The sequence below is a fragment of the Anarrhichthys ocellatus genome, unplaced genomic scaffold (assembly GCF_004355925.1).
Source record: "Anarrhichthys ocellatus isolate YVR2014 unplaced genomic scaffold, GSC_Weel_1.0 scaffold6, whole genome shotgun sequence".
Taxonomy (NCBI): domain Eukaryota; kingdom Metazoa; phylum Chordata; class Actinopteri; order Perciformes; family Anarhichadidae; genus Anarrhichthys; species Anarrhichthys ocellatus.
Window position 1 is genome coordinate 5,323,939 of NW_022280036.1, and position 23,609 is coordinate 5,347,547.

Genomic DNA, 23,609 nt, shown 5'->3' on the forward strand with positions numbered 1-23,609 from the left:
TGTGTGTGTGTGTGTGTGTGTGTGTGTGTGTGTGTGTGTGTGTGTGTAGTACAGGTTCTATGGCGAGCCAGTGGTCAAAGCCTGTGTGGAGAATGGAGCCCACCATATTGACATCAGTGGAGAGCCTCAGGTATGCTCATAGTGCTGTGTGCACAACATTAATCATTACATACTGTAAGATCGTTGTAGGTAGGGAAGACAACTATCGGTTAGTTTAGTAATCAAGTATTCTACTGTTTATTCCATTGATTCTATTGAATGGAATGTATGTTTGCTTTTTATTTTAAAGAGAAATAGTAAACGTACAAAGAAGAAAATAAGACGGGTCTCTCAAAATGAACAACTGTTTGGATTTCTAAAAAAAAAAATGCAATTGTTAAAATTGCATACAATAATATCTGTCAAAACTAAACCCATTTAGTGCCTTAAGTGTCATATTACATTGTGGGGTTTTAATGGAACATTTGAATGCAAACAAATAAATTAAAAGATAATTTAAAATTACATTCTAAAAAGGTTAAACTCTTATGGGCTACTAAATATAACTTTAAATACTCAAACACATATATTTAAAAACGTATAGTGTAGATTAGACACATTTGAGTTACTGACCTTTACACTATTCATTTTACCAAATAACTTTGACTTTAATCAAATTGCTAAATAAGAATTTGAATCTTCTGTCTCTCCCTGCATGTTGTAAGTGGACCCTACATGGACCTAATCCTGCAGATGTCTTAACATTCAGCTTGTGTGTTTGACTTAAATGGGACACATGCTGCATTTCATGCTGTAGCCTCTTAGAGAAAATAATCTCTCACTTTGCCGCATGACGGCAGTTTTCCCTCGCTGTCAGATGCCGGTCTTTGTAATGCAGCGTGTATCAGTCTCAGCTCCTTCAGGTTCTCTGAGAGCTACACAAAATACCCCACCACTCAACGGGACAAACTTCACCATAGCTTCATGCTCATCAAAAACAGTTGAATTTAATACATTATAGAAAATTACTTTTACATTGCTTTTCCACATTTGTGTGTGTGTTTCTGTCTGTATTCAGTTTCTGGAGGGCATGCAGTTGAACTACAGCAGCCAGGCAGCTGAGAAAGGTGTGTACATCATAGGCAGCTGTGGATTCGACTCCATACCTGCGGACATGGGAGTCCTCTACACCAGGGACCAGTTCAAAGGTACGTGTATATACTGATGTGCTCACAAACACACTAACAATGAATCTGCTGCTAATAATGATTCATTCATTGTCATATTATTCTCTGCTAAGACATGGTGTGTGTGTATATGTGTTCACCCACAGGAACGCTGACTGCAGTGGAGAGCTTCCTGACTATCGGCTCAGGCGATGATGTACGTAACTGCATTACCCACAAGTCCAAGCAATGAACCAGCTTGTTGTTCCTTGATTACCCACTTTCCTCCTAATCTCAAATGTGACTTGTTTTCTTTGTTTATGGTCTCCTCATTTTTTTGCTCTCTTTTTCCTCCACATTTTCTCCCTTTGTATACGTTTGTCTTCCTCTATCAGGGCGGATGTATCCATGATGGCACGTGGCAGTCGGCTATCTACGGCTTTTCCGACAGCCAGAAGCTCCAGAGTCTCAGGAGGAAGTTTAATCACAAACCTCTCCCTGCTGTTGGCTCTAAGCTTAAACGCAGGTACGTAGAGGAGGAAAATAAAATCTTTTACCTTTTCTTAATGGCGCATCCACAGCCAGTTTGTTAAAGTTGGTAAATCAATATTATGTAGTACATAGTATGTTTACATTCAAACATAAATGTAGGCTCATCTACACATTTGAAAAGCCCTTTTGGAGCCAGTATGTCATTCCTGGAGACCTTTGTTGTATCCTAATCAGTCATGAGAGGGTGGGTTTACAATCGTTCAAGTCTTTCTTAAACAACAGCAGTGGACTAACTATAAAGCCTCAAACATATCTTTGGTATTTTGGTTACAATTTGTAATAATATTAGTGGATAATCCTCTTTCCACATTAGTACCAGTGTCTGGTACAGAGTTAAATCCCACCTTCCTTCAATACACGCAACAGCATGTTCTGAAGTTGGACTAGGTTTTCATGCTGTTGAAAGTATTGTGTTTTCTCAGTGTATTTCTTTGCGTTTGTGTATTTGTAGGGGAAATGTGTTCTTTAGTAATGAGATCCAGCAGTATACGGTGCCGTTCATGGGCTCCGATCCCTCCGTTGTGAAGAGAACTCAGCGTTTTCTGGTGGAGGAACATCAGGAAAAGCCGGTCAGCCTTCATTTTCTGTGTTTATTTTACACAATATTCCTCTAATCATTCACTTGTAAAGCGATAATGATAATTCTTAATAGCCTTCTTGTAGAAAAGCATCATGGAGACCCTACTGTGTCTAATTTCAGTTTAAGTTTCACAGATGTGACCAATTAGGATTTTAGGTTTTTGGGCAAAGCTGGTTTTAAACTACACTAATCAGGATTTATGTGGAAAAGTTGGGATTAGTGGCAAACATCCTGCTTTCTTGTTCCATTTTCTTTATTTTACTTGTGTAGACTATGAAATAGGTTTGGACAGGATGTTTTGATCAGAGATGACTAATACAAAGAAAATCATCCCCCCTGTTCTTCTCAATATTATTAGTTTTTACTTCGGACCTTAAGAGTCATTGCAATGTGCAGGGACACTACCTCAACCGTCTTGTTTTCAGGACAAGATGGCACCATTATGGAAACGGTGTGTTTATTACTGCCTCCATGTTTGTCGAGCATTAAATACAACTTGTATTTACTTCAGGTTCAGTATGGAGCGTATGCAGGAATAGGAGGTATCGCCAACATCGTCAAGCTGATGTTTGCTGGCATGATGTTCTGGATCTTGGTCAAGTTCAGCTTTGGACGCGATCTACTCATCAAGGTAAACAAACATGGCGCGAACTGACTTTAATGAATATCCTACTATTGAAACTAAAAAGTCTGAGTACACATACTGTGTGCTGGGAGATGGTTACATGCTTATGTCTGTCTGTTGTTTGTACTCTCCTTCTCAGCACCCAGAGTTCTTCTCCTTTGGACTCTTCTCAAAGGCCGGACCAACTAGAAAGCAGGTAAAGTGCTGTCCAGAAAATACGGTTCATACTATTAGTTAATGCTCTTCTGTGGGTCCATTTAGTTTGGATGGTAAGGTATGCTGAAAAGAAGATTCTCTGTATTGAGAGATGTGTGTGTTTGTATTAGATGGAGGCGTCATCCTTCCAGTTTGCTTTCTATGGAGAGGGCTACACAGAGGGACAGGACCCCTCCCTGGGGAAACCGAACGGCAAGATCCGCACACTGGTTCAGGGACCAGGTAACTGGAAATCTTAGTAGAATAGTAGGTTTTGTACTTGATGTGACAAAGATACTTGAGTTTCCCTCCTAAAACGGTTTGGCTTGAAATATTTTAAACCCTCCACGAATGCAGGAATGAAGTTGTGACAACATGGCAGTAATATGAACATCAACCATGTTTGATTTGCATAATAACCAGCCTGAATAGAAACAAGTACCCAGTCTGGCCTGTTCAACACCATCCTTGTGTGTTGTGGTTATTCTATTTTCTTTTTCGTATTACTCAGAATGTGGATATGTGGCCACGCCAATCGCCATGGTACAGGCTGCTCTAACAATCCTCAACGAACCCACAGCCTTGCCCAAAACGTAAGTTCTCACATCTACTGCCTGACCTGGAAGTTAATTTACACCCAAATACAAATGCAGCACACAACATGAACTACTTAAGGAACAGTGTGTAGCTTTTGGTGGTGGGGGGGGGGGGGGGGATATATTGGGAGCAGGTCCTCTGAACAGAGTACAGTCTAGTGTTTAAACATCCATGTAATGTAAGAATGTCACTTGTTAAAATTCATGACTCTTGGGTATGAAACTCTTTTCTTTTTTTTTATCCTCCTTTTCCAGGGGAGGAGTTTATACTCCAGGAGCTGCTTTTGCAAAAACCACACTGACGGACCGCCTCAACAAACACGGCATCCAGTTTTCTGTCATCTAAAGTTTGGCCTCCCCCTGATCCATACTCCAGGTTTTCTCAGCACTTACTAATATGCATAATAACAGCTGGAAAGTCATCCCGAGCACCTTGACTAGAGATGGAGTGCACTTTCAGATTAACCTATTTTTGGTGGTACTTTCTGCATTTATCTTTTTCATTTGGTCAGAAACTTGCCAGTGTCCCTTTGGCTTGACTGTACTATTAACCCGCTGCTTGTAAGACAAATGGCACAGCTGCAGCAGCATTTTCTAGCCAAGGACAGTAAAATAACTGTTTTGTGTAACTGGGTTTAACATGGCTGTCCACGAACATAATTGCTAATGAAAGGAGGATTTTGTCCAGGTTCACTTTATCATATCTGTACCTTTCATCATACCAAAGATTGATTTGTAACATTTTGTGCAGACAAAATTTAAATTAAGATCACAGTGTATTCATAAAATGATACTGTATCCACATCATCGGGATGAAAATAAACTCCTCAGTTGCTTCATGTTGTAGTCTATATGTCATTAACCTGCAGACGACGCCCCGTTATTAAATAGCAACAGTATAGCCGGCTGATGGCTTCATAGTATAAAATGTAAAGATCGTGGACATTATTTCCCATGGCAGGATTGAGGATTAGTAAAGTAGGTTGAATCAGTGCTAGAGATGTAGCAAACTGTATCAAAAGTGTCAGCTGTAACTACTATTCACCTTCTAGAATCTTTTTAAGTGTTGTCCTTTTGATATACGGTAGCTTCATGTACACTAACCAGGTAGCTGTATGTGTCAGAATAGACACTTGCTGTTTGTGTGTGTGCACGTACACGCTTGCCTTTCCTGGCCTGTTGGCTCAAAATATCTGCTAGCTTTGTTTTGATAGTTAATATTTGGACTATCATGAAATCATTCTGCTTTCTTTGATCCTTTTTTTGTGTAGCTGAATGTTGCAACAGTTCACCTATCCAGTTGTTTGCTTTTGAGCCTTGTCAGAAAATGCATCCAGTTGTTTGTGCACAAAACGGCATGAGTTACTCCATGAGCCTGACGGATCCCCTCTGCTGTTTTGTTCACAAGTGTGTAGAAGGTTTGAGTTTTGCTTCTTTTTTTTATCTGAAGCTTGTCGCTGCTGTGGACTGGAATTGTTTCATCCAAAGTGATGCTGTTGATCCCAGTGCTTGTTTTTCATGTTCGAGCGTTATGTGCACGTGACGAGAAATGTTTTGGGGGTTTTGTTTTGGTGTGCTCTGCTTTGGATGGGCCTCATAAATAAAACCAACTCTGCTCAGAGAAGTCTTTTGTCTTTCATGTTCAAAAGCTTTCCAGAACTTTTGTGTTGTACATTTAATTCAATGTCTTGGGGCGTTCTCATAGCCTCGGGGTTGGAGCATGAGCCATGAACCACGCCGGCCCTAATTCAAGTCTGACCTTTCCCCATGTCATTTCTTTTCATTGTTCTGTTATCTCTATAATAAAAGGCAAACATGCTAGAGAGCGCTGGCCTGAAGATTAGTCAGAAATAACTTTTTTTTTTTTAATTTATTGTAGATGTACAGTGAAACAATTCCTTTGACCATTTGTTAGATTTAAGAGCTCTGACTTTGTAATTGTTGATGGAAATGCAGTTGGAAAAACAAGACTCAGTCCATGTAACTGGAGATGTGCGTTTGTGTGAAAGCGGGACAAAAACACCAACATGGGTGTCACCGGTGATCATTTGCCTTCATAATGGAATAGTGAAATCCCTCATGGTGGGATGAAAAGCTTTTAAATAGTTTAGTGTATGTAATAGAATAAATGTAGTTGGTCAAAGCATAATTATCTCATCCATCCTCTATCCAGATGACGGTGAAATCCTATCTTTTGCCGCCAATACCACCACCTCTTCTATGACCGTCATTAGATGACCTAATTAAGATTAGTTCATAATACTCTACAAACCGTTATCTTAACCTAAAAGAGCTGACCTGCAGTGTTAGTCTCCATGGTGTCAGCTGCTATAACCATTTCACAATTGTAAACAAAGTATCCAAAAGTAGTTTATTTCCTGTTGCAGTCAGGGAATATGACATCGGCTTCAAATATTTATTCATAAAAATAGTTATCTCCTGTACAAGACAGACAGCAAATTGTTCATGACTAAAATAAAATTAAACTCAGGAGGGACAATCATTTTCCCCCACACTTTCTTGGCAGAGTCCTTTATTAAACTGATTTGTATCATTGATTTTAGCTCCTACTTTACGCTTCACCTCACATGCACTTTATATACAGTATGTAAACAGTGCTGGCCTGATGAGCAGTGGTTATCTACCATAAGGAGACATACTTGCCCTCATGGCTCTATATGTATGTGATCTAGTTCACAAGGCAGAGTCACCTCCGTTCCTCTCCTGCTGTATAATGTCTTTGACAACTGCTTTCAAAATAACAGTGTACTATTGTTTGCCGTTTGAGCCGCCTTCAACTCCAGTTTGTTGTTCATATGGTGTCTTGATTCAGCAGCTGATGAGAGTAGATGACATCTTCATAGTGGTATTTCTCTGCTATCGCCATGATGGAGTCATTGCACCGGATTCTACTCAAAATCTGCAGCACTTCAACCACAGAAGACCTACAGGAGACAGCGGCAGTGATTAGAGAGTTGTTATAAATGTATATAGGAAAGTTATTAAATTGGCACTAAACAAATTGTCAATTTTTTTGTCACTGCAGATGTCATATGAGGCAATAGGGAGTCAACTTTTATGTCCAACTGCTGTTGCATCATCTTGTAACCACAAACATGCAGGCGCTTTGAGTAAATCAAAGTATCAAAAGAAGGATTATGGATTTTAGCAGTTACTAAGCTGTTTAAAAGGTAAACTTAACGACATGATACATTAAGAAATAAGTCTTTTTTTCTTATTTCACTGTGACAAAGTTGAACTTGCAGCAATTTCTAAAAGCAAAACGAAAACGTGTTATTTTTATTACTTGGTGTTTGGATCTTCAGGAGACTGCTGTTTGCAGATGGTATGAACTTCCTGAACAAGATGGTTTCTGAAATTCTGGAGCTGAGGCAAACATTCATTCTCTCCTTTGAACCAAGAGAGCGGCAAACTATCTCCGATCTGTAGAGAGAGAGAGACAGAGAGAAGTAGTGGGAGGTTAAGCAAAAAAATAAAAGCGTGAGGGACAGACGACGAACAACCAGATCAAGTGCACAGACTCCAAAAATACACTCATTCCAAATTTAAAATGTAAACACCTTTGTGCATGCATGTACAGCATTGTTGTACAGTGTCTGACTGCACATGGTGATCATCAGGTATCGGTTCAGCAGTTTGTCCAACATCAGTTCCTTCAAAGCAGACTCAGGAAGCAGCAAATCCCATTTTCCCATGTTACCTAGCAGCTAATACAAACACAAGACGGTGATTAACAAACAGCAGCCTGGAACTCCCCACTTGGAGAGGCTGAAACAATATAAAGCACACAAGACTTTTAAAACAGAATCTGTGAGAGAGCAGTACTTTGACGGCCGTCCAGAACTGTTGATCCCTGAAGCGACACTGAGGAGACAACCTGTCTTCTAGGAACCTAAGTAGAAAAACAAAACAGCCTGTAAAACAGATTGAAAATACCACAGAACGTCATAAAGTACTTTGAGTTAAAGGTTATTGATCGACCATTTTATCGAATGATTAAGCAGAAATATTTGTCACATTTGAGTCTTTTCTGTATAATGGGAAAAGGGACTTCTTCGTCGTAAACAAGGAAAACACGTGTAATGTAGAAACTGAAAGAAGTAAGGAGAGATACTGACTTTTTGGTGTACAGAGGGATGAAGACATCTTCATCTACGCAGCTCCTCAGTCGACCGATCACAGCCTCTTTGAATACCTGCATGGGACATAAATACACACAAACATGTTCATATAATGTGTATTTGACAAAGCAGTTTGTCGTCTCTTTTCCATGCATCTGACACCACATCTCCGTTCTCCATATGCCTGCTCACCAAAAGATTGCGCTGCGCCCCATAAGAGCAGTTAACGTTATGGAAGTGATTAGGATTGAGATATTAAAGATAAGATAATAATGTTAAATGGAATACGATGCAGTGATATTGTTGCAACAAACACAGGGACTTTTGAAAAGGAGCCGTGGTTTCAATAGAGGAGACGTTGGTAATAAATTGATTGTATTGTAAATAAAATGTTCACTCTTATTACTGTTCATGCACGTAACTTTAATTGTTTTGCAGGTCTTACAGAAAGCTTAAAGGTTCCATTAGTTCAATGCTCAGTCAGACGCCTCCTCCTGACTGATCTCAAGTATCCACGATTGGACTATATGAGAATAGAAACCATCGCCCATCCCTATCAACATTAAAAATGAACTGAAATAGCAAAGCAGGAGGATTTCTGTGTTGACAATTATGCGTCGGTCAGTGTTTACTTCACCTTGACCGGTTTACTTTGCTCTCCTTCAAAGATGGAATAGTCCTCCTTCAGTCTGTGACAAACATCCGATAGACAGACTGACTGACGGCGGGACATGGGATCCCACACCAGCTCCACATAGGCTAAGCAAAGACAGAGCGAGAAAAAGAAGAAGTGACGTTTCTGTCGTTTGACACGTCTCTGATGCCAAACAAACTGATCCGGAGGTCAAGGATAAAGTGTTGAGGGATTGTTCAAATATGATAAATCCTTTCAATCTTTAAGTTGTGGAGAAGCACCCTGAGCTATAAATCAAACAGCCTTTCTCCATTGCTACGTGCGCTTTTGCTTGCATTTCAACATATGACACTTATTGCAATAAGGCTAATTGTATGAGTGGTGGATAAGTACAAGTGTGTGAAAGAAATAGGGAAAAGTCACATAACATACGTGAGTGAGTTACCTGTTATTTTGGGTAGGACCGTCTTTTCTATGACATTAGACAGCGTCTCTCTGTCTGTGTGCTCCAGCTCCTCGTGGCCATGACCGTGACAAAAGGTCTCAACAGCTGTGAACCACGGGAGGTTTTCAAAGTCCCCAATACCGTCCTGGAACATACAAATAACATTGGACACATAACGCCGTTAGTTGTGTTATGGCATCTGTGTGTATGTATGAGCTAGTCTCTGTGTATGTGTCCTCCGTGTACCTTTAGTGGGTTCCAGGCCAGTAAGTTATGTCTGATGATGGGGTTCAACAACTTGGGCAGACAGAGAGAGATGTAGGCGCTGTGGTAAGAGTCAGAGTAAGACCCTCTCCATTCTTCAAATCGGGACAGAATCCTCTTAACATCGCAGAAATCGTTCTGGACGTCAGAAAACACAGCCTCGGATCTCGACAGGATATCAGCTGGAGAGGGAAGGAAGGCGGTCAGACAAAAGCAAACAAGCCACCACTTTAATTCAGCATGGACCTCGGCTTTCTTTTACTTAGGATTCTTTGCAATTTTTAATATAAAAAGTGAACAAAAGAGAAAAGAGAAATTAGCAGTATGTAGAGTACAGAACTATATTGCAGCTTGGCAGAATTTTACTGTATCGCTCGCACTTTATAGTGCAGCTGTTTAAATAAAACCCGGGTCTATAGGTTGAAGCTCTCACCTATTGTCTTCTGCAGCTGCTCCTCCTCCTCAGCTGAGGGCTGTCTGTCTTCAGGTATATCAGCATCTTGTTCGGCTTCAACACTAGAGGCTACCTCGCTGCAACATGTCAGACAAATATCATACAAATTAAAACTATAAAAAGATATTGTTGTTAAACTTTATTTAAAGACGAGACGATGGTGAGATTCAGGCCTGACAAACTGTGCTACTATCATGCATACAGTTAGCGGTTTGCAGGTTGGCTCTCATAAAGGCTGCGACTGACCCAAACATCACAAATGAGCAGTCAGGACGACTCAGAGGAGCAAAGCTCTTAATCATTCAACCTGTGTTTCATCAGATCATGATAATATAAAATCTAATGTGACATAAGTTTGACTAGATGAAATGCTCGATATAATCTGGTGACTAAAGGGACATTTAACCAAGACTACACAAAAAAATAAAAAATAAAAATAGCTGAACAAATTAAGAGATGAAACATTTTGACTAAAAGTTGATTAGAATGTAAAGACTTTTGGTCAACTGAAACTAGACCAGAGGTATGAAGGCTAAAAATGACTAAAATGTGACTGAAACTAAAAAGCATTTTTGTGTGAAGAATAAAACTCAGACTGAATCTAAAATAGCTGCCAAAAAAAACACTGATACAAATATCTGTGAAAGGGCAGTGATGCACATGAGCATTTCTTATCTTGAAAGATATTATTTTTATTACACTCACCCTTGAGTTTCTGATATAGTGGTGGAGATGTTGCTCTGCTCATCTGTGCTATCTAAAAAAAAAAAAAATTGGATAAAAAAACCCAGTTAATTTGAATCTTCCTTCCGGAGACTATTGTGAGACTTATTATACAGAGACAGTTACAGACACATTGTACAGATACATAAATGCACATATAGTTACTCACAGCTGAGGTCAGCCTGCTCCTTGATCCTCTGTTGTCTCTGTGCTAACAGCTCATCCATCTGCTCAGACAACAGAGAGTGCAACTCCAGTTCCAGTGAGTTGATCTCAATAACCTGTCGACAATCAACATATTATCCCCAGTCAGCATATTATCGTCATCCGTCTTCAGAAGGGAGGTATTTCTGCAGCTTCCAGTTGATCCAGCTGTTCAATATAATTCAATGATAGTTGACAGCGGACAATAACTGAACAGATGTACTCGTCTCTGACCTTCTCCCGTAGACACTCCACCAGGTTGTGGACATAGAGGGTCATGTCCCTGTAGAACCTCAGCTGTCTCTCTGAGGAACTTTCCTCCAGAGACTCGGCGGAGGTTTTAGCACTCTCGACATCGCTCTCCATCCTCCTCAGCTCTGCCTGCCGTGCTCTGTGCACCTCCTTCAGAGAGTCTAGTCTAGAAAGAAAGAAAGAACAAAAAAAATAAATCAGAAAGGTGTCGTGTGACGTAAGGAGTTCACGAGTATTTGTTTGATTACAACACATATATTGTTTGGCAATGTGGAAGAATCACTTTAACATGTATTGGAAAATATTGTTACCCTTTTTATTGTTAAATATTACAATATTAAGGCATATCAGACCAACATTTCTTGAATGTTATCTCTATAATGTCTAATTTATGATGTGGTGCGACTAAAGCTGGTGGACACTTACTTTCCAGTGATCCTCTTCTTGACCATTGAGATACTGATGTGAGCAAGAGTTGGGATTTTGACGCCTGACGATCTCTTCTTTTGTCGTCCTCTGACTCGCCGGCTGCTGCTGTTGCTGTAGCTGTAGCTGCTGGACTCACTGCCAGATGGGCTCTGAGGGGAAGAAAACAGGATAAAGAATGTCAAAGTTGCAGTACTGAGGGTAACAGCTGGTACACTAGCAGATGGCTTGAGTCTTCAGAAAGAGACTATTCTGCCATTAGAGAGCAGCCAATTTTACACTAAATGAGACAAGAGTTCAATACAGAACGAGCAAGATGCAGACAAATGACACTAGAAAGAGAGAACGGAAGAAAATGATCAAGAAAATTGGGAAGAAGAGTAAGAGGGCTGCCTCAATGTCTTCCTACCTGTCCTCCTGGCCGTCTTTTCACTCCCTTCTCAATTTGTGTCTCCTCCCAAAGTTCCTGCTCTTCTCCATCAGTTCCTGAGCGACTGCCATCACTTTCTCCTCGATTACACACAAACATACTAAATAGTACACTTCACATCCCCACAATTTGGTGCAAAAGCAAGCAAAGCTTTTCAGGCAGCCAGCCTATCATAATGTCATTTTAGTGTAGTTACGGTGCTACTATAGTTTTTACAGTTGTACTAATTCAAACGCTCGTAGATTAAAAAAAAGTCGTCACAAAATCAAATTCCATGTTAAGATAGTTATCACCAATGTATTCATTTCTCCCGGGATTTCATACCGAGTTTCTCTGCAATCCTCTCTCTAATGCTCTTCAGTCTTGGGGCGAACTCGATTCTTCTCTCATGATCATCTGGCTCCTCATAATCATCAGCAGCAACTCTTTCCTCCTCATCTTCCCGGCTGTAGTGCTCTGGGGTGCTACCAGCGGAACTGTGGCCATCTCTACCCAGGGAAATGAATTCTTTCTGGGCTCGAGTGGCGTGACGCTGCCGCCTGGCTGCCTTGATCTCTTCAGCATTCGGGATAACGACTGTAAAGACGCATCGAGAGACAATTAAGTCCAGGAATACACAAGGATGTATGGCATGACAAACACAGATCCAACTGTTGACACACTCATACACACACACACACTAATACCAAACATACCAGATGCAGGTATACAGCAAGCGGGATACCACATACCAATTATCATAAGCAATAAAAGCAGCAAGTCAGTCGTAAAACAAATACCATCTGATGAGGGCGCATGCGCACGCAGCGACCGGCAGTGAGAGTTTGGCATCCTCGTGGTTTTGTTGTTTTGTTTTGAATGTCTTTACGTGTCCTTTCTTAAATGAATCGTTTGAGTGGTCCTAGTGCTGCTAATCTAATCTACAATGGATCTTCTATATCCTGCCGCTTTGTGGATCTTGTTACATCTACTGCTTGCCTGCGACGTCAACGCGGCTGTCTCCGGTGAAAGGACACAGTACACCAGAGATGTGGTGCTGCAACTGAACTTTGCAAGTTTAGCTCGCGTGACAGATGTCACGTTACAGTTACCGGACTTTATTCTGAGCGATTCTCATGAAACCTGTAGTGCAACGAGGGATAAGAAGAGGAAGCGGGTTAAACGAGGAGGCGTCAAACTACGCTTGAGGGAACCGCGGCTCACCCGGATTCCTCTGCCCTCGGTGATCATGGGGAACGTCCAGTCCCTGAGGAACGAAGTGGACGAACTCCAAGGAAATGTTCGTTTTCAGAAGGACTTCAGAGACTGCTGCGTCATGGCCTTCACTGAGACATGGCTCACTGAGCGCGACCAGGACACCGACCTGTCCATCGACTGTTTTGGAGCTCCATTTCGTTTGGATCGAAAGGCTGAAGTGACGAGGAAAACTCTAGGTGGCGGGGTATGTTTATATTTTAACAAACGATACTGCAGGTCTGTGACTGTCAGAGAACGCATCTGTACGCCAGATGTCGAACTTGTATCTGTATCGTTGCGTCCTTTCTACCTGCCCCGCGAGTTTCCACAACTTTTTATAACAACAGTGTACATCTGCCTCCAGCACCATCTTTGATGTAGTGCAAAAACTGCAGTCGACTTCACCTGATGCACCAAACTTCATATTGGGTGATTTTAACCATGTCTCCCTTAAAAAGACACTCATAAACTTTTATCAATACGTCTCCTGTCCAACCAGGCAGGATAAGTCCAGCATACAGAAAAAGAAACTCACTTTTAAACAAGGAGTAGCCTCTGATCTGCATATAGCTACCAAAGAGCTGAAAATAGAAATTTGAAAAGCAAAACAGAAATATAAAACTGAACTAGAGAAGAAGATGGCTGCAAACAACCTTGGCTCCGCCTAGTCTAGCATGAAAACTATAGCAGGCCTCGGGAATCCAAAGAACAGCAGTCATGTCACTTTGGATGGCTTTAATTCAGATACTGAGTTTGCCAATGCCCTCAATATATTCGTTTTGATACCTTGGATTTTAGTAATGAAATTCAGGAACTGAACTACAAACTGGAAGACAATCAGCACTTTGACATAGACCAAAAGGATGTGGAAAAGGCCTTCCTTTCAACAAGAGTGAATAAGAGTCATGGACCTGACAACATCTGTGGTCGTTTACTTAAATCTTGTGCTGAACCGAGTCCTGTATTCCACTACTGTTTTAATAAGTCTTTACAGACACAGCATGTACCTAAGATCTGGAAGGATGCTGTGGTAGTCCCTGTTCCCAAATCCAGTTGCCCCAAAATTCTAAATGATTTTACACCGGTTGCTCTCACATCAATTTTAATGAAAACTTTTGAAAAACTGGTAAGGTCAGAAATTTGAAGGAAAACTTAGCAAGCACTTGATCCCATGCAGTTTGCTTATAGGCCACACAGAGGAGTAGAAGATGCCACAGCCACTTTGTTTAATTTACTCTTTAAACACTTGGAGGGAAATGGATCTTATGTTGGACTTCTATTTGTTGATTTTAACCAGTAGGCTTTTAGAACAATTTGACTTAAGTCACAATCTTGTGGGCTGGATTCTTGACTTTTTAACCAATAGGACACAAAGAGTGAGGGTAAAAGGAATTCTGTCTGACCAAGTTTGCTCCTCCACTGGCTCCCCACAAGGATGTGTGCTTTCGCCCCTATTATTCATCCTCTACACAAATATGTGTCAGAGCAGGTATGGAAATAGGACCGTCTTAAAGTAAGCAGATGACTCTGTTATTGTTAGTCGGCTCCAGGACAATGAGACCAGCCACGGCCCGGTCATCGACGACTTTGTGAAGTGGCGTGAGGAGTCCTATCTTCAATTAAACATATCTAAAAACAAAGATATGATAATTGATTTTAGAAGACATGCCCACACACATGAAGTAATATCCATTAAGGGTCAGACAATGGAATGTGTACAATCTTACAAATATCTTGGGACAATTATCGACTCAAAACTGAACTTTGAAGTCGTCAAACTGTGTAGCCGTGTTCAAAAAGGGGCACCAGCGTTTGTTTTGTTTGAGGAAACTGTCCTATTTCCACATTGACAAAACCATGATGACCTTATTTTATTGTGCTTTTATTGAATCGATTTTATCCTTTTCTTTGGTGTCATGGTTTGGAAACCTATCTTTAAAGAACAGAAACTCTCTGCATCACATTGTGAAATGGTCTAGCAGGCTGATTGGTGAGTCACAGCTTAACCCAGAGTCCCTGTACACCAGACTGTTACAACGGATAACCGGCTCCATTTTAAAGGACGACTCCCACCCTTTGCACAGGGAGTTTCAGCTTCTTCCTTCTAGACAGAGGTATATAGTCCCACGGTGTAGAACAAAGCAGTATAAACACAGCTTTGTTCCAGCAGCCATCACTCAGGTGAACAAATTATAGCAACAGTACCAGATGCTATAGAAGCAACGTTTGTGTACTTATTTATTTTATTTATTTAGTGATTAACTGATTTGTAACTTTGTGTACTTTTATCATGTTTGTCTTGTTGTCTGTGCTGATTGTAATGTGCGTCGAGATGGATGCCTCGCCTTCTACTGCAAACCAAGTCTACCTACGGGTACAAATAAAAGTAACCTGAACATCAGAGACACATTGCATTATACATTATTGCATTATACTCTCAGAACAAGGTCTGATAACGCCGTATCAACCCAATGATAAAGCCAGGTTGTATGTTTGTCTACACTTGGAGGTGGGCCGAGGATGACGATGTCAGAGTGGAGGGAGTATTGTAAAATGGATGTACAGTAATAAATGTTACAAGAGATCAATAAACAGGCAGCAAGTAGCAACATTTCTTAGTGTGTTTAATCTACTAATGCAGATCCCCTCTGAACAAAGATCTAAGCGGACTTCTTCACCTCTTTGAGTCTGTCAAAACAACACTTCTGTGGAGAACACCCACAAAAACACATACTTGGTTTAGTTGGTATAGAAGGAGAGCAGCTGGAATCTGAGGATGAGGCAGCTGAGAGAGAACTGAGGTCACTGAGATCACTTTCATCATCGTCGTCGTCGTCGTCGTCATCATTACGGTGTACATCATGATCTTGCCTGGAAGAAGTTGAAGTTGCGGCACCTCCACCTGCTGGGGCTGGGAGAGAGGAGAGGCAAGCGTGAAAAAATGTAAAGTATGATTATGTTTGCCAACATTATCACATTATTATCTAGATAAATACTGAATTAAGGTGAAATTCTTCAATGACTAAGATGTCGTGTGTTGGCTGACACTCATAAAACATTTTCAACAGGTAAGAGTTTTGAATCGGCACCTTTTCTTAATCAATACATCTGTATTCTAGACAAAATCTTCCTCGTCTAAGCTATAATGCTCCCCCCCCCACTCCCTTTTTACACAAATTCTAAAAAAGTTATTTGTCAAATTAAACCAAATCCTGTATTTCATCAGGGTATATAACCGGTTAATCTGATTGGTATTATATGTAGTCTGCTATCATTTAAATAAATGACGTAGACAAAATATTAGAGACATCAGACTGCATTATTGTTAGCTAGGAGTACTTAAAAAGCTGGTGCCTGACATGTATTTAGTGTTGATGTACTGTATCTATAGATCTGTGTGTGTAATGCAGCATCTATCACAGTGTGTCTAGTGTGAACCAGTCAGGCTCTTACCTGTGCTGGTGTTGGCAGCTGAAGCATCCTTCCTCCTCACTTTGAACAGCACAGCTTTATCAGAGGACTTCTTCACTCTGAATGTTGGTTCCTCAGCTGAGACAGTAAAAACAAAAATCAGAGATCTATGAGCACGAAACTGCTGCTGACAGAGAGTGATGAAGAGAACAATCCTATGCCAACACATAATCGTATTGTTGGCATTAAATGTATTGTCTTAATACTATCTATATGCTTTTTGGTGTTATCAATATGACACAAAACAATACATCATAATGCAAATGTATTATCTATTTTGATTCTTACGTTGCTATGACGTTAACGTTTGTTACTGGGGTCCATCTTTGAAAACATTGCTATCAAAACGCCATATTTACACTTATTTACCTTCTTTGTCGTCAGAGAAACTGAGGATGGAGTTTGTTTTCTTCTTAAACCCATCTTTGTCTTTGTTCCTCTCTTCTCTTTCTTCTGTCACTTCCGACGTCTCCCCGTCTTCTCCGTCACTGCTGTCCGACTTGGGAGGCGTAGTTTCCCGCTTGGAGCTGCAGCTAATGCCGCGGCCCTGGGCCGGTTTGGACGGCTTATTTACGGCAGCAGCAGCTTTCTCATGCTCCTCTTCATCTCCTCTGTTCGCCTGCTCGTCCTCCTCGTCGCTGGACTTCTCTTTTCTCTGTCGAAAGTTCCTCCTTGGTTTTTTGTTGAACATGTTCGTGCTACTGCTACATGGAGGCAGGCTAACTAGTTTGCTGCTGGCGCTGAACCGCGTTACGTTACGTCAAAAACCGTTCGACAAAGTCGCAAAACCTAACGTAAAGCAGCCGCAATGCACTATAGGCGGTGTACTCTGCATATATTGCCTACTCAAACTGTAAAGAACATTTAGCCAACTTTCAATTAATTTGACATCATTCCGACTTTAAATGACATTACCAGTTAACACATTTTCATAAATTAACATTAGTAAACTGCAACATAGGCTTACTATTTACCAGCTACGCCATCCTCATCGGGACCGCCTCCTCTTAAGTAGGAATAATAATCAGCAGACATTAATAATGTATGGATGTTGGCTATACATGGAGATTATCTAGGGTAAACGTCAGCCAAAATCAGGTGATTTGAGGAATAAGAGTATCTGTCCTTATAGCGACATATGACACTTTGTAGGTGAAGTTAAATGGAGCCGACAGGACATCAAATGAGAGAATAAATGACTAGTTCTTCCGTATCTCTCTCCCATCGGCTCTCCCATCATTTGTTCTCCCTCCCATCTGTTCTTGTGTTCCTCCCTGTTTCTCTCTCTCTCTCCTCCCACTCGGTGGACGGTCAGCCGTTAACAGACACCGATCACTAGTCGTCAGCCATGTTGTTGGTGTGACACACCGAGCTGTCAGCAACAGGTTTTTCTACTCTTGAGCAACAAGGACTACTAAACTTTTAACATTTCTTCCATAACACTGCTCTCCTTGGACAACAACGCTTCACAGTGTCCGGGGACACCGTCCAGAAGTAGTGGATGATAACTTCAGAAGCTCGGAAGTTGATGTTTTGTGGCCGTTGTGAGAGAGGTACGCAAGCGAGACTGCTTGTCTAAGCAAGAGTGTAAATTTGATATTGTTATTTTAATGTTTCCCGAGATTGATTTTAGTTTCCGCATACGCTTTTTGGACTATGTGCAGTTCCGTCTGTTAATTTTTTGTTAAGTTTGTCTTCTTTGATTCAGTGAAAATCTACCATTGAAGGTGATGCTACTCAGATGTGAGGTTAGCTATAGCTAAGTTATGATTTCATCAGATGTTTGGTGTGATCGATAACTATACACGGGCAGTTTATTGGTGCCTCTGTAAAGTTTAAGTCTCGGTCTCCTAAATCCCTCTCGGTTCAAACGAGTTGAGCAGGTTGCATTGCAGGCAGGCAGGTCTGTTGGTGACAAGTGATCCGGGAATGTTCCTCTATCAGTGTTTCGTTCATACAGATTGAGGTTCAAGTCACTTTGAGGTTGTTAATAAAGCAATCTGTGGTTCCCATTGGAGAAGCAGTGCTCGGTTATCGTATTTTGAAAATGTGACTGATTTTGGGTTGTCCCATAGTGGGTCTCTTGTTGTCTTAAGTGGCATAATCAGAGCCACCAGTGAATAAGCATAACTTCTAACATCATTAAAATACAAGCAACACAAAACATTGTAGGAATGCACAATACGAATCTCTTTTGTCAGTATTTTAAAAAAAATACAATGATGTACTGGGTTTTATTTTGTTGTAATACCACCAGTGGAGTTTACTACTATATTGGTGAGGCTTACTGCTGACACCCAACAATGCTAATGTGTCACCCAATTTAGACTCATTAAGTCTGCCTGACAGCAATACTCAGGGAAATGAGCACAAATGACCTAATGTTAGAAGAAGTAAAACAAATGCAACATTTTTCTGTACAAAATCTTAATTTTATTTCATTCTGCATTTTCGTACGCAGCACGCTGATGCTTAAAAAGCTGTGCTGTCAAATGCAGCCGCACACAATTAATGCACCATCGACATTAGCAGGTGTGATGTTGACGTCCATTCAATACAAGTGTTATGGTGAGATATGCTGACTGAAATGATGTAGCCTTTCAATATTTATGCGACCGTGGAGCAATTTTATTACAGTGTTTCCTTGGAAATTAGTATTGGTTTAGAGACACAGAGAGAATGGATGTTCCAGTACAGTGGCAGGATAATGATTCAGTTGGATGGGCCTGATGGGAGATGATGCCACCAGTATTCAAGCCAGCAAAACATTGCAGTGGCCCCAATGGTGTTGGTATTATTATGTTTGCGTTCGGTTGAGTGTGGTTGTGTGTTATTGCTTTGACACACACACAGTGATGTGTTTACAGTATAGCTAAGAACAGACATTGAAGCCTTGTTCAGCTGCTTTTATGCAGCTGAACAAGGCTTTCTTTATTCTTCTCCACTTTACTGTAATTATGTTATTCTTGAATGACAGAGTAATTAAAACTGACCAACCTGGTTTTGATCTCCATGTTCACAAACTTCCCATTGGCAGAATTATCCTCAAGGTAATTAATGGCTGCCAGCTGAGCTTCACCTCAGGCCTTTCTGTGGAGGGAAAGGTCAGGGTTGCTGTTAACATTATTATAACAGTGGTAATATTATCAGTATGGTTATAAGCTGAATTGCTGAATTGTTTTCTTCTTCACTGTCATGAGATCATCACCACTGTTTGCAGCATTACAATAACACCTCTGGGCGGACCCAGTATTGGTTTGGTAGGGTATTTATTCAGCAGATGTAAGGTTTAACCAGCCGTTTAACTCCTCCTCCTTAATATCTTCATTAAAGATTCAGTCAAGATGATAAAGAGGAAACGCACGCATGACAGTATCCTGTCGTAACCCTTGTTCCCGTATAAAACATCAATCTATCAGAGTACTCTTACCAGTCCTGTCATATCCTTCTGATATATGAACATATCAGGGTGGGTCAAAGCAGACTGAAGGAGGGAGAGGCATGCCTTACCTCTTAAGAAAACAGAACACAGCAGCGTTGCAAACAATGTTAATCAAACCAAATCTGAAACACTCTAAATGGCCTTTGCAGCACTTTCTCGGTGTATGAACGCAACTGGTGGACTGGGGTGTTTACGGCAGAGTAGACGGGTACCTTGTGTGGGAAGCAGACAGAAAAAAATAATGACACAAAAGAGGAGTAGGGAGTGAGTGATAATGGATAGCCAAAGGACTAGCATGGGTAACTCTACTGTACATAGAAACAAACACACAGAGAGGGAAAGAGTCATCGGGATGGAGATGATATCATTGGTGTGAGGTCAGCGAGGCGGCTGAAAGTCGATGATTTCATAGAATAACAGTCTGCTTGTTTCTGAACAGAGTAGTGATGAGGACAGGTCAGGGTCACACAACTGGAAGAGTATAGAGTTAAGGGCAGACGGACAGATAAAGATATACGATGACACACGAGGAGAGAGAGAGGGGGAAAAAAAGGACTGTCCAAAAGATAAACAGGGAATGAGGAAGTGGAGGGATTAAGAGAGGAGAAAAGGTTTATTGTAAAACATCCTTTCCTTAGTCATTGAATTCTGAATTTACTTCTGTCAATGTAAAAGCGTCTACTTGGCAGCAAGGTGCCATATAGAAAGTGCACATTAGACAGAGGATAAGGGACAAACAGACAGACATGCAGGGTTCAAAGCTGCTCCTGAAGCAGCTAATGTCAGGGCCAGCCGGGCTATTTATCCAACAGTTTTCAGTGTTGTATAAACTAACGGAGAGACAGAAACGACCCAGTCTTTCAGCAGGAACCAAAGCAGAACTGAAGGAGGTGAGGTCTGAGCAACATAACCAAGCCATAAATGAAGAGAAACACCACACTTTGAGGCAGTGTGGTGTTTCTCTTCATTTATGGCTTCTTCTTTTTTACCACAGCACTCGGGTCAGGCGTTAATTCAGCATTAAGTGGTTCACATTGACTTTGAAAAATAGTTTAGACCAACAAAAATGTGCAAGCTGAAAGACGTTTGCAAATTTCCTTTGTTGTTAATGAACGGCCATGCACTCGGGCTAATTAAAAGGGACCGCACAGCATTGCTTTGGACCAACAAGCCCTTTTCACAAAAGACATTTTGATTTGATATAGCAGGAAAACCACAAGTGTGATTAATAATACTGCACATCCTTTAGCTGTACTAGGTTCAGAGCCATGCTACTGTGTATTGTGGCTCACAAACGAGGCTTACTGATGCACTTAAAGGGAACAGAATCATCGTTAGCGGTATTGATGACACCTGTGCTGGTCTGATAGTCTTCTCACCTGTTCTGTGCACAGTTGGACCACCTTTACACCTGGTTTTAACATGTGATTTGTGTAGGATACATTACCTGGGTAACAACATCTGATCTGGGTTTTATAAACACATTGTCTTAATTCTGCCCGTATTGTGATTTTATTCTAAATATGCAAATTAGGCAGAGCTGGTGGACAACAAACATGATGTATCTCAGGTCAAGGCAACAAAGCCACAGTTATTATGGGACTACTGTGCATCTGTGGGCACCAGGATGGATTTACACAATTTCAACATTGGCCCAGACCTTTAAAAGTAAGAAAACGCAGTGCAAGAATTATCAAACTGTACTGTACAGATCTAACATAAGGACCCCTCCAAGTTTGTATTTAGTAAAACAGAAATCCCCAAAATGGACTGCAAAAAAACATGTATTTATTTGATATTGTGCATCCCCATACTGTAAATTCAATGCAGCGTCACACAATGGTATTGCTAGAGCTGGATGGAAATCAAAAGCTTGCTTGCAGTTGCCATTCTCTATTCATTACAAGGATGTAGTGTCCTCTCTATACAGTATGTTTTGAAATGGTTTTCTCAGCTTAAGAATGCCCAGCCAATTTGATGATGTCAAACCCTTGTGTGAAAAATGAAAACTGTGTAGTCTGTAAATGTATAACTTAAGTCTCCCTTTCTCTGGTGCCGACTGTAATGCTATCAAAACAGTGCATCAGGCTTTCATTCCTGTCGCCTGCAGTCTGCTTTACAGCCTTGTTTTTAAGAGGTCCTGCAGCACAGGTGAAGTGAACCCTCAAAGGATTTGCATGAGGTTTGCAAAGCTGAATCTATCATTGGAGTCAGTCACTTCTGCCAACCAAGTCAGTAGTTCAGTTGGTCAGTCAGGTGAAATCAGACTTCTCTATGTCTCTCTGGAAACAGTAAACCTTAAAGCCGACAGTCCACTGCTATCTTTCATTTATTCATCATTCCTACAGTGTGACTTTATCAGAGATCACACTCCATGACTAGAGCCGGACCAATACTGAATGACTGATGATGTTGACTGATGTCAGCTTATCACTCATGTCTTGTTTTGACATATAGGTAAATTGGTCAATATGCACAAAAAGTTCTTGAAACTGTATTAAGACTTGATACAGTTTGTCTGGCAAACTCCACTGTTTACTACACAACACCTGAGATGTCAATCTGAATCTGTTGAGATTAACATGTTTGTTATTTAAGTATCTAAAAAGTGTAAAGTGTGTGTTTTAGTACATTCAAACAAATCAGTCGGGCTCTATATTCCACATGGTGGTGACAGTGTCGTGCAGAAAATAGTTTTAGGCCAGAATTATGTATTAACTGAGTTCATGGCTGTGGTATTTTTCCAGCTAAATAATACATATACTTAACTAAATGGTAACCTGACTTCTTTTTTGCAGTCTTGCTATATCTGTGTTGGGCCTGCTGCAAACCTGACTTCCAAATGAATACATTCTTAATCTATATGTACACAGTCATAGACTGCAAACAAAGGATGAGGGCAGAATGAAGTGGGGATAAAGTACAGGAGGACTTGACCCAGGTGGAGTGAAGTGGGAGAGCGACAGATGGCATGCAGTGGATTAGCCCTCCCTTGCAGTTTTCTGCCCTTGTGAGAGCATCGATAACACCCCGTTCACAAAAACGACTCACTTTTCCTCTCCCCCTCTCATTCTGTCTCTCTTTATCTCATTCATGTTCTCGCTCATGTGCGCATATCAGCAGACAAAATCGGTGATCAGCCATCTAGCTTCCTAAAAATCACTCGTCGGTTCTTGTACTCCCTCAGTTCCAACCCTAGCTCTCACTCTAGCTCATATTTTCTGGGTCGTCAAAGCTGACCCTCTGCCAAAATCCACGATTACGTCCTGTTAACTCACGTCTGACGAGGAAATGCCTGTGTCTGTGGGTTACCGGGCAGGAAGTGTTGAGAAGAAAGATTGGAATTTCTTTCCTCCTTTTGGTCCCCCCTCTACATCATGTGAGGGTGACTGGCTGATGGAGCGGAGATAGCCGTGGAGGAAGCGGGTTTTCAGCACGCCAGTAATGAAGTGAATGTGAAAACTAAAGAACCTACATGATCGTCTGATTCGCAGAGTCCCCAACTTTGATGCATGGGAATACTGTCAGCTGGTTTTGTTGTTGTTGGATTGCATTTATTCAGTTGTGTAGTAGTTTAGTCCTCACAGTACAGGTGGCCTTTGGTTATCTGTCCTGTATTGAAGCAAAGATTCACACTTTCCATTGCATGGCAAAAGCTTTTTTAGATCTAAACAAGGTAGTTTTGTGTTGGCTGTATTTCAACAGGTGGCACAGTGCTGCAGTCACAGATGGGACCTGAATGTGCTGGTTTTATTCGTCAACATATACGCCCTAACATAAAATACAAAACTTC

General features: G+C 41.0%; 3 protein-coding genes across 3 annotated transcripts in view; 2 read left to right on the top strand and 1 right to left on the bottom strand.

Moving 5' to 3' along the window:
- The window catches only part of LOC116383104 (saccharopine dehydrogenase-like oxidoreductase), an 8,153-nt gene extending 2,839 nt beyond the window's left edge, over positions 1-5,314 (top strand). Inside the window, exons 3-12 of the mRNA XM_031846681.1 lie at positions 50-130; positions 1,058-1,187; positions 1,313-1,362; positions 1,541-1,671; positions 2,149-2,266; positions 2,789-2,908; positions 3,042-3,098; positions 3,229-3,340; positions 3,609-3,690; positions 3,949-5,314. Of these exons, the coding sequence (XP_031702541.1) occupies positions 50-130; positions 1,058-1,187; positions 1,313-1,362; positions 1,541-1,671; positions 2,149-2,266; positions 2,789-2,908; positions 3,042-3,098; positions 3,229-3,340; positions 3,609-3,690; positions 3,949-4,039 (972 nt within the window). The 3' untranslated portion in view covers positions 4,040-5,314. The remainder of the gene's footprint in view (positions 1-49; positions 131-1,057; positions 1,188-1,312; positions 1,363-1,540; positions 1,672-2,148; positions 2,267-2,788; positions 2,909-3,041; positions 3,099-3,228; positions 3,341-3,608; positions 3,691-3,948) is intronic.
- gcfc2 (GC-rich sequence DNA-binding factor 2) lies at positions 5,128-17,636 on the bottom strand. Its single transcript, XM_031846672.1, has 18 exons — positions 16,744-17,636; positions 16,357-16,452; positions 15,638-15,814; positions 11,992-12,243; positions 11,647-11,744; positions 11,238-11,389; positions 10,794-10,977; positions 10,525-10,636; positions 10,338-10,389; positions 9,612-9,709; positions 9,161-9,360; positions 8,915-9,059; positions 8,473-8,594; positions 7,833-7,909; positions 7,540-7,606; positions 7,275-7,421; positions 7,001-7,137; positions 5,128-6,638 (listed from the first exon to the last, which is right to left on the bottom strand). Exons 1-18 carry the CDS (start codon positions 17,063-17,065, stop codon positions 6,506-6,508), a joined length of 2,571 nt encoding a protein of 856 aa, XP_031702532.1. The 5' UTR covers positions 17,066-17,636; the 3' UTR covers positions 5,128-6,505.
- itsn2b (intersectin 2b) overlaps positions 17,200-23,609 on the top strand; it is a 28,175-nt gene continuing 21,765 nt past the window's right edge. Inside the window, exon 1 of the mRNA XM_031846682.1 lies at positions 17,200-17,927. The gene's annotated coding sequence lies outside the window, so the exon portion shown is untranslated. The remainder of the gene's footprint in view (positions 17,928-23,609) is intronic.